An 11754-nucleotide genomic window follows, 5' to 3' on the forward strand; every position below is an offset into this window, starting at 1 on the left:
CGAAAGCTGAAAAACGAGACAAGGAGAAAAGTAAAGAGGGAGAGGACAAGATTGTGGCCAGTGCCAGGGACCAGGCCCTACAGTTTTCGCCTGCACATATTGTCACTTACCTCAGCTGATGTACCAGCACTGGACCCAAGATTGGCCCAACTTTCAGGGCAAATCACTAATTTGGAGTCTCTGCTGGCTGATACTTCGCACCGTACTGGTGAACTGGAAATCATACAGCAAAGTTTCCTGTGTTGAATGTAAAAGCCAGCTAAGATCATGGTCCACTAGACAACTTTGAAGATATGTAGGGCCATGGTGACTCAACACCCTGTGGACAAGGGCCATGATCTTAAATTGGAACCTGGAACCCATTTTAACTCTGTGAGGACTCTGCACTATTTGTAACTTCTAGACTATCTCTCATGTGTAGCACTAACATGATCTGCTGTATTTTAGAACTGCTACTATTAACCAGTCCTGGAGCATTACTAGACATATGCAGCTCTGTACATGGAAGAGATACAGAAGAGACAGTCCCTGCTACCTGCCAGGGCCAGAGTATTGGACATCCTAAGTGAACCTTCAGTCTTATACCACCCTCTCCAAATAACTTTCACGTCCTTAGCCCATCAGTTCCCTCCAACCTTACAATAATCTATAAAAAAGCATACCTGGACATCATTCTTTTTAAATATTAAACTTTGGTTTGCTCTGTAGGTAAAGGTATGCACTGATATTCTTTGCGTTTGTGTGGCTGTTAGGACTTATAGTTTTGCTTTGACTACAGTTGCTTTTTGCTGCCCTCCTAGAAGCTGCCACCCTAGGCAATCACCTAGTCTTGCCTAATGGTTGGGCTGGCCCTGTTCTGTGGAGTTTGCAAGTTTGCTAAAACCTGAACAGTCCATCATAGCATGTGAGGATGTGTAGTATAACCTCCCACATATCCCTGACACATGTTGTCTGCTATAAGCCCTACCCTGATATACACAATCCTATATCTCTCTGCCTGATCCAGGTAGCAGAAAAAGCTTTATAGCAAAAGGAAGGAATGTAAATACATATCATTGTTCTGTCTCTCCTCAACCCTCATCTCAGCTGGCAGGGCCCAGGAGCATCAGCACCATGATCTCAGCCAAGGATAAAACAAAGAGCAAAGCCCCAAAGGACAGCATGACCCTTCTACCCTGCTTCTACTTTGTGGAGGTGAGTATGCAGCTGCCGCTATGGGTGCAAACCCTTAAATCAGGGGAGTCCAACCTCGGTTCTTGAGGGCCACAATCCAGTCGGGTTTTCAGGATTTCCACAATGAATATGCATGAGATCTATTTGCATGCACTGCCTCTATTGTATGCAAATAGATCTCATGCATATTTATTGTGGAAATCCTGAAAACCTGACCTGGCAAGGGCTAAGGTTGGACACCCCTGCCTTAATTGAAGGGCTTAGCACAGGGTTGTCTAACCTCGGTCCTCGAGGGCCGCAATCCAGTTGGGTTTTCAGGATTTCCCCAATGAATATGCATGAGATCTATTTGCATGCACTGCCTCCATTGTATGCAAATATATATCATGCATATTCATTACGACTACCAGTAACTACTATCTCCTTCTCTATATATTGCAAAAAATATTTTTATTGAAAACACCTTTTATTACAATCAAAATTTTTTAAACAAGAATAAAATATCAATCTTTCCTCACTATCTTGTACACTTCGTTCATACCATTCACACCAAACATATTCCCACAGGGGCTAATGACCACTATACATTTAGTCTAGAACATTCGATAACAATATACTTAAATCTTATGTGCTTCAACATGAACTTATAAATATATCAATATTGTGAGTCTCTTCAAGCCTTTACACTGTTTTGCCAAATTGGCATACCATTACAACCATACCGTAGGCTTGAAATGATTTTATATTGTCCATCACATTACTTGTACACACATCTCTACTCCTTTGGAGGGTTCATAATCAGCATCTGAACTTATGTACATATATCCTTGATGAGTCAGGTCTTTAGTCCCATTCTCTCCATTAAATTTCTAATCACCAATGTGCCGCAGTTTTTTCAACCTGCGAAACTCTAGTATCCAGCCATCTTCCTTGCTCTCGCCGTTTCTTGAGTCAAAATGTCCTCATATATTTAATGTCGTCAAGACCCTACACAAATTTGTATTTCACTAACCGCATCATCAGGGGCATTGACTAAAAAGACAAGACACAAGATAGTGAAGAGGTGGAACCCCTACTATGCAATGGTATACCAATTTGGCAAAACAGTGTAAAGGCTTGAAGAGACTCACAATATTGATATATTTATGAATTCATGTTGAAGCACTTAAGATTTAAGTATATTGATATCGAAAGTTCTAGACTAAATGTATAGTGGTCATTAGCCCCTGTGGGAATATGTTTGGTGTGAATGGTATGAACGAAGTGTACGAGATAGTGAGGAAAGATTGATATTTTATTCTTGTTTAAATAATTTTGATTGTAATAAAAGGTGTTTCAATAAAAATATTTTTTGCAATATATAGAGAAGGAGATAGTAGTTACTGGCAGTGGTAATATATATTTTGTAACTAGATTGGAAATAAGTTACTCAGGTACGGTTTGATGCATATTCATTAGGGAAATCCTGAAAACCGAGGGCTGAGGTTGGACACCCCTGGCCAAGCGCAAGTGAGCTGTGTGCATGTGGGGGGAGGAGATGAGGAGAGCAACATCTTCTGATCCTGGGTTTTCTCATCCTGCATTCTCAGCTCCCAATCGTGGCCTCCTCCATTGTGACCCTTTACTTCCTGGAGCTGACGGACCTTTTCACGCCGGCCAGGGTAGGCTTTCAGTGCTACGACCGGACTCTCTCCATGCCTTATGTGGAGAGCAACGAGGAGATGATTCCCTTGCTAATGCTTCTCAGCCTGGCATTTGCAGCACCTGCTGCTTCCGTGAGTTACCTGGGGCAGTGGGTGGGTCAACAGGTGCATTTTGCTGTTTCAGAAAGATAGTTTGCCCTCATCTGCCTCGACCTTAATATAAAAATGTTCATATTTTGAACCATGAATAAATATTCAGAGAGCTGGTTGGGGACAGTTATGTATGTCTTGATGTTTTAAATGATTTCAATGACAATTATTTGAATTTATGACCATAGGTCAGTGTGTATCACATTCTCAAGGCCCTGCTTCAGGCCCATAGGTGCCAACTTTTTCAAAATGATTAGGGGTGTCAAACACAATACAAATTACCCCTCCATGAACACAATGAAGGAGCTTGCTCAATATTGGGGGTGATTAGCACCCATCGAGCTGGTATCTATGGTCACATAAAATCCATTTTGGGAGCTAGGTTTGAAGTATATAAATACAATTTTGCGTGGTCTCATACTTTGATCCTGTATCCACAGGGTCAGGAATTAAAGGGAAAAGGTCACATTGCTCTCCTCTCTTACTCTTGATCCTTCCTCCCTTTCTCCCTATCCTTATCTCCTCTTCCTCTCTTCTACCCCCCTCCCACTACCAAGATTCCTTTCCCATAAAAATCCCAATTATACAAACATAAAGCATGATTGCAAACTACTTTGTTTTTATTATGCAAAACAATTTACATTATTTAATAATAAAAATGATTCAAATTTATGCAACTGTGCCACAGAATTGTCCTGATACATAATCAGAAACTTTTCCACAGAATTTCTGTAAATTCTTTCTGCAGAATCTGTCCCAAACTGCCACAGGAAATAGAGGCCTTGCTCTTAATCATATACCATTGAGCCCCTGCCTTCCACCACCCTGACCTGTGTCTCTCCTTCACTTGGTAATGTTACAGATCATGGTGGGCGAAGGGATCGTGTACTGCTTGCAGTCTAAACTGAAGGGCCGCAAGGGATCAGAAGGAAGTATCAACGCAGGTGGCTGTAACTTCAACTCTTTTCTGCGGAGAACTGTCAGGTTTGTGGGTAGGTTTTGCTGACAATCTTTGCTGTAGCAGTGTGGATGGTGAGCAGACAGTGAGCCAGGCTTTGATATAGACTCACACAGCAGATTATTGTACTGGTTTCTTTCATGATCTTCTTTGAGAAAAGATTGTATATGTTTACACATAAATCTGAGGTCTGTTTGTCTAAGTTTACTCCTGGTTGTTGGCTTGATTGGTTTCTGGAAGATGTATTTTCCCTCTTTCATCATTGCAAGCACAAAGCATCCAAAGTGAGTGTTAAACACCTGAGAGATTTGAGTGCTGGGGCACTGTCAGCATTGAAAAGGTTAAAAAAACAAACAAACAAACAAAAAAACTTTGAAAAGGTTTTCACAATGAAAGAAATGGTGATCCTTTATCCATGTGTGACACGGTATATTTAGGGGTAGAGGTGGGCCAAAAGGAGGAACTGATGATTCATAGTGGTCTGGTTTGGTCTGCAGGGGTCCATGTCTTTGGACTCTGTGCCACAGCACTGGTCACAGATATTATTCAACTGGCTACTGGTTACCATGCTCCGTTCTTCCTGACCGTCTGTAAACCCAACTACACCTTGCTGGGCATCTCCTGTGAGCTGAATCCATACATCACTCAGGACATCTGTGTGGGGCAAGACCAGCATGCCATTCTGTCTGCCAGGTAAATTCTCACATCCTATGTGATTAGTTCTTTTATGTCATTCACTTTTTTTTATAATATGACCATTCCTGCTCCTTACTCTCTCCAGCTTAGTAGAGACTAGGCTGTGACCTGGTCCCATGAGAATTCATGTTCCCACCTTGTTTTATATTCCCCTCCCCCCCAACATATTTAGTTGATTTTTTGCACTGACCATCCTGGGGCCATATAGCCTGGCACCCTTCAGGGCCACAAATTGTGGACTCTAACCTGATTTCAACCATCCGGGCACCACTTCTATGCAATGACCATATCTCCCATTCACCCCTGCAGCACCTTTGGCTCCAGCCAACCCAAGAGGAGTGGACATCCCAACCTGGACAGTGAACCAGAGATCTTCCATTTGGAAGTGAACACATCTTACCATCTGAGTCACCAGACCATTCCTCTCCCTATACACTCAAGCATTCTTCTGACTTTTGACGTCACTATTTCTTCTTTTATGCACAGAAATATTTCTCCCTTCATACTATAATGCTTCCCTGACCTTACATTTTGCTAGAGCCATTTTCATGGTTTCCACACCTTCCAGGGTGTCTACCTCCTGGAAGATTTTGGTATCATCAGCAAAAAGTCAGAAACATAAAAAAATGTAGGCAGATAAAGACCTTACAGCCTATCCAGTCTACTCATTTACTCTCTTTATCACCACTTTGAATTGCCTCCCGGTGGAAGTGTTGAAGACAAAAATAGTATCTGAATTCAAGAGAGCTTGGGACAAGTACATAGGATCTCAAAGGGAGTGATAGGGAGAGTAGATGGCAGACTGGATAGGCCCTATGGTCTTTTTCTGCCTACATTTTTCAATGCTTATGTGTTTCTGATAGCCCTGTCATAGTATCACTTACTATAATTTTGAAAAAAAACTGGACCTGTGGCACACCATTAGTAACCTAACATAACTACAAAACTTAACAGTGCAAATATTCTTTTTTTTTTTTTTTTTGGCCTCTTTCCAGGAAGACCTTTCCTTCCCAGCATGCAACACTATCTGCTTTTGCTGCTGTCTATGTCTCGGTGAGTTCACTGTCTTTGAGTAAACCTTTATCATTACATCATTATCTCTCCAATGCACCTGAGAAATAGTATGTGGCAGCAGGGATATGCATTCCTTTTAAAATGAAATGAAAAACACAATTTAACAGGCTTCTTTCATTTCCAAACAAATTGAAAAACAATTTTTAAAAACCTGAAGAAAAGTTTAAAAAATTTTAAGTGTGCACATTAAAACATAACAAAATGAAAATAAAAATCATTAAGAAAAGCTGCCAAAACCCAACTTCAAAAATGATCTAGCCATGAATTTGGAGGAGGGTGAAAGGTCACCACAGAAAACCCCAAACAATTTGAATAGATGTATAGTGTTTGGACTTATAGCTTGAAAGAGCATCACATATCCATTCATTCTCACTGCAACTTCAACCATCTCAATAGGAGCAGCGATTCCAAGATCAGCCAAATTATAGAAGATGAGGACCTGGTAGTCACCCAGTGCTATAGTCCTTGACTTGAGTTTGAGAGTTCACTTCCAGAGATCAATACTGGAAAAGATAAGAGGATAGCTGGGCGATAATATGGGATTCATGAGGTTGTGATACTGGCTAGGGCTCAGCTTTGTAGCAGTGGAGGCAGACCCTTTTAACTGTAACCTATGACTAGAGAGAAGTGACCTGTCTTGGTTTTATGATTCCTGATTTAGTTCGTTTATGTTTGCTCCTATTCATGTCTTCATGGCGAGTTCTGCTTTTCTCTTTCCTGTAGATGTACTTTAATTCCATCATCTCGGATAGCACAAAGCTCCTCAAACCTGTTCTGGTTTTTGCTTTTGCCATCGCTGCTGGCATATGTGGCTTGACTCAGATAACACAGTATCGCAGCCATCCTGCTGATGTCTATGTGGGCTTCTTGATTGGCTCTGGCATAGCTGCCTACTTGGTAAGTTAACAGGCCCAGGCTATTAGACCAGGGGCATAGCCAGATCTCGGTAGGAGGGGGTTCCCGGTTCCCGACCCCCCCGCCACCAACCCCCCCCCCCCCCCCCCACTGTCATAACCAGGTACCTTTGCTGGTGGGGATCCTCAACCCCCACCAGCCTTAGTCTTCTTCAGTGCCGGTCTCTGGTGCATTTGCTGATCTCTGCTGCCGTGCTGTCTTCTTGAGTCCTGACATCCTGCACATGCAGGACGTGCTAGATGTCAGGACTCAAGACAGCACCACAGATCAGCGAATGCGCCGGAGACCGGCGCTGAAGAAGACTAAGGCTGGCAGCGGTTGGGGACCCCCGCCAGCAAAGATACCTTGTGGCAACAGCAGGGGGGGGTCAAAGGTGGAGGGGGCCAGGACTAAATCTGTGGGGGCCCATGCCCCCATGGCCCCACCTAGCTATGCCCCTGTATCAGACCTGTTCACTTTCTGGCTTTGGTAGAAGAGAATCCTCCATTCCAGGCCAGTCAGTCAGTCACCCACCAATGGAAAAGGCTTGTGGCTGATGGAGATTCTCCTGTCCTTCCCAGGGTGAATGTCAGTTCTACTAACAGCCAAGTCTCTCTTCTATTCCTTTACATGCAACAGAGATCAATATTTAAAAAAAAATGTACTGTGTTCATAAATTTGGGCACCTAAATTAGACACTTCTTTTCAGCTCAAAATTACCTAACATCAGACCTTAGATTTAGGATAGCAAGTTACAATAGATACAGGAGACTCGTAGCACTGATTTTCAGAGCTAGCAACTTTTTCTGCTACCGCCACATAACAACATAAGAAAAGCCATACTGCCAGACCCAGGTCCATCAAGCCAGCTTCCTGTCTCTGACAGTGGCCAGTCTGAATTGCACATACTTGACCGATCCCCAAAAGTAGATCTATTTCCCATAGTTAATTTCCAGAGATGAACAATGGCTCTCACAAGTCTACCTGGCAAATAATTTTTTTATGGACCTTTCCTCTAGGAACTTGCCCAGTCCTCTTTTGAATCCAGCTATATTGGTTACTTTGACCACATCCTCCAGCAACAGATTCTACAACTTAATTATACAACTAGTCCTAGTACTTTTCAAAAGGGCCAATTTAGGAGCCCAACAAGCTCATTTTCAAAGCACTTAGCCTCCCAAAGTTCCATAGAAACCTATGGAACTTAGCCTCCCAAAGTGCTTTGAAAATATGCCTCCAAGTCTCAAACTTAGGGGCCCTTTTACTAAGGTGTGCTGAGAAATGGCCTACATATAGCACGGAGCAACTCCCTTCAAAATCTTGTAAACAAATCAGAACTTAAAAAAGAACCTTGGCCTCCACTGGCAGCCAGTGGAGTCTTTCATAACCTGGGGAGAGGTGTGGTAGCCGTGTTAGTCTACTCTTAAAGGTTATCAATAGAAATCAAACAAAATAAAACATGGAAAAGAAAATAAAATGATACCTTTTTTATTGGACATAACTTAATACATTTCTTGATTAGCTTTCGAAGGTTGCCCTTCTTCGTCAGATCGGAAATAAGCAAATGTGTTAGCAGATAGTATATATAAGAGAAACATCAAAGCATTACTTTGACAGTCTGACAGAGTTGGAGGGTGGGGGTATGCATGGGGACATCAAAGTATTTCATTGATATTCTAACAGAATGGTGTTGGTAGGTGAGAGGAGGGTAATAAACAGAGAAATAAACAGAGAAATACAGCTTTATGGTTTATAATGGGTTAGAAAACCCAGATCCTTATTAAGTCCTGTTTGTTGGGTGTCAAAATATAACCTGGGGAAACACTCTTGAACCTACCTAGACCACGTGGAGGGGCATAATCGAATGGCGCCGGCCATCTCCGCAAGTGGGCAGAGCCAACTGTATTTTCGAAAAAGATGGCCAGCCATCTTTTCTTTCGCTAATATGGTTGGGGCCACTTAAATCTCAACATTTAGGTCAAATGTTGAGATCGCCGGGTTTAGAGATGGCCAGCTTCGGTTTTCGGCCATAATGGAAACCGGGCCCGGCCATCTCAAATCCGGCAAAATGCAAGGTATTTGGTCGTGGGAGGAGCCAGCATTTGTAGTGCACTGGTCCCCCTCACATGCCAGGACACCAACCGGGCACCCTAGGGGGCACTGCAGTGGACTCCAAAAATTGGTCCCAGGTGCATAGCTCCCTTACCTTGGGTGCTGAGCCCCCCAAATCCCCCCAAAACCCAATCCCCACAACTCTACACCACTACCATAGCCCTAAGGGGTGAAGGGGGGCACCTACATGTGGGTACAGTGGGTTTTGGGGGGGGGGGTTGGAGGGCTCACGTTTACCATCACAAGTGTAACAGTTAGGGGGGATGGACCTGGGTTCGCCTGCCTGAAGTGCACTGCACCCACAAAAAACTGCTCCAGGTACCTGCATACAGTACCTGTGGCCTTTCTTTTTGGTTTACAAAAATGTAAAAAGAACCACTGTAAGGACCACTAGTAACTTCCCTAGTGTCAGACTGAACTCCATTTTCCAAGTCCCAAAATCGGTCAGCCACTTTACAGTACCATCTGCTGGAATAGGTGGGGTGCAGAGGTTTATACCATATAGGTCACTGTGTAAGCATTAAGAGGGAGATAGAAGAGACAGTTAAAAAGTTGTTTCCCCCCCCCCCCCCTTTTATAATGTAGATAAGTAAATTGCTGGGCTAGTTAAGTAGTCATAGTCATATTTGAAGAGGGAACCTACTGCAGTTTTGAAGACTTCTATAATCATCCTTGCCTTTGGCTAATTTTCATGCTGGTGCATAAAAGGTATCACCACTTGCAAACAATTTTATTTTCTTGTAAAGGGGGCAGCTGCAACCAAAGGTGCTAATTCACTTGAATAGAAGTGTCAATGTGAGACTTAACATAAATATTAGGATTTACTTTCTTCTGAAATATGTTTCTTTTTTCTTTTCATTTGAATACTAAATTTTTCACTTTACTTAATTTGGCTTATAGCATGAATTATGTTTAAACCAACAGGCTTACCATGCTGTAGGAAATTTCCAAGCTCCAAATGAGAAGATGCCAGCAAACCCTCCCACCAAGGATGCCCTGAGGGCTTTGACCCAGCGAGGCCATGATTCTGTGTACCAGCAGAATAAGTCAGTGAGCACCGACGAGCTGAATCCCCAGCAACGACTGGATGCCATGAACACTCAAGTCCACCGGGAGAAGAACTCCTTAGGAAGCCTTAAACGGGCCAGTGTGGATGTGGATCTCCTTGCACCTCGCAGTCCAATGGGCAAAGAGAACATGGTGACCTTCAGTAACACCCTACCCAGGGTAAATACACCTTCCATGGATGACCCTGCCCGGCGTCACATGACTATTCATGTGCCAGTGGATGCTTCACGCTCCAAGCAACTCATTTCTGAATGGAAGCAGAAGTCTTTGGAAGGCCGGAGCCTGACACTTGGCGAGGAGGTAGCATTAGTTCAAGCACATCGGAGGACAGTTTCAGAAGCGGCAGGGCTTAGCATGGATGAAGATGAGCATATCCCTCCATCATTGTACCCTACTGTGCAGGCTAGAAACACAGAGCGAGGTTCCATAGGACCCAGAGTTTTGATTCAACCAAGACCAGGATCCTCACAACTGGTCCACATTCCAGAAGAGAGCCAAGGAGCTTCCAATACTTCCCCCAAAGGCAGTGCAGCAGTTCGGGCCAAGTGGATGATGATGGCAGAGAAAGGCACAGCACAACGCACAGCTAACCCTCCACGCCTCATGCAGGTTATCGCCATGTCTAAACAACAAGGCATGATGACTGTAACGCCAAAGCACTCCGAGACCTCCTCCTCATCTACCACTAGCAGCTCAGATTCTTCTCAGTACCGCTCACCTTCAGACAGGGACAGCTCCAGCATTGTTACTATCGATGCACATGCACCACACCATCCTGTTGTGCACTTGTCCTCAGGCAATGGACCCTGGGAGTGGAAGAATACACAGAAACGAACTGACACCCAGGACACCTATGAGCTGAATGAACTAGGTAAGGAATACCAAGGCTTTCGTCCACCCAAGAGTGCTGGCATTTCCCCAGGCTCCTCGATTAGCGACCTTGAGCCTGATGAACCAAGCTATGGAGGCATGGCTACTGGTATTGCAGGAGGAGCTGTAATGGGGTCAACAGGAGCAATTGAGAGAAGGGAGTGTACTCCTGAAAATGTGCTGGGGAGCTCCAGCCAAGAATCCACCCTGAGAAGGAAAGGCAGTCCTCTAATGACTGGGGAGAAAGATAGCCACACAGAGAGTGAAGAGAATTTTTACAAAAAACTTCAAGCTAATCGCAGGTTTAAGGAATAAAGGTACAAGAGCTGTATATGGGCTACAGAACTGGGCTGCAACTGGAATAAAGGATAAAAGCATTTGATGGAGGTGCCACAGCAATGGTTATGTATTACATGCTATGTTAATACCCAACCATTTCTGATCAAATTTTTGTTGAGAAAATGGCTTCATGCTTTTAAAACACAGGACCTTCTGTTCTTCAAAGGCTGCTCCAAGTGATGATGGACAACATGACGACTTTTTGATGTCAAGGGGGCTGTGGATCTTGCTAGCTGAAAGGCCTGGAACTTTCCCAGCCTTGATCCACCCTCTGTAAGATATTCAGGGGCAGTGAGAGCAGGGGGCATGGTCTATTCAGAAAAGGTTTCATTTCCAGATTTCCTTTTATTTTTAAGCTGAGATTCTCAGCAATCCAGCATTAGTAAGCACAACGACGAAATCAAAGTGGACCTGGAAATACAGCACTGAAAAATAAGGAAGAATTTTTCACAAAAACACGAGTAAACAAGACCTTCTAGAGAGTGAAACACAGTACTGTGCAAACTTATGCTTTCAGTGTATTCAGACTCTATGTCCCCAAAGACTTTAGAGATTAATGCAAAAATATTTGAGAAATGAAAGAAAACCTGACCAATAGAATGGTGAGAGGAGGGGCTCTGGTGTCTAGTGAGACCTGCTAGAGGCTAAGGTTATTTTTATTACAATTATAACATTTCAAGTTAAGAGGAAAATTCTCAGGGCAGGTACCAAAATCCTTTAATCTTGATGCCTGTTTCCCAGAGTAATGGCAATTCTTCTTGCAAGACCTCAGAAAGT

General features: G+C 43.5%; 1 protein-coding gene across 1 annotated transcript; it reads left to right on the forward strand.

The window, feature by feature from the left end:
• Positions 1 to 1113: 1113 nt before the first annotated feature.
• On the forward strand, positions 1114 to 10953 carry PLPPR3 (phospholipid phosphatase related 3). Its single transcript, XM_030219617.1, has 7 exons — positions 1114 to 1194; positions 2763 to 2948; positions 3829 to 3958; positions 4422 to 4617; positions 5616 to 5673; positions 6418 to 6591; positions 9625 to 10953. Exons 1-7 carry the CDS (start codon positions 1114 to 1116, stop codon positions 10951 to 10953), a joined length of 2154 nt encoding a protein of 717 aa, XP_030075477.1.
• The last annotated feature ends 801 nt before the right edge of the window (positions 10954 to 11754 follow it).

Source organism: Microcaecilia unicolor, chromosome 11 (assembly GCF_901765095.1).
Source record: "Microcaecilia unicolor chromosome 11, aMicUni1.1, whole genome shotgun sequence".
NCBI classification, from domain to species: Eukaryota; Metazoa; Chordata; class Amphibia; order Gymnophiona; family Siphonopidae; genus Microcaecilia; species Microcaecilia unicolor.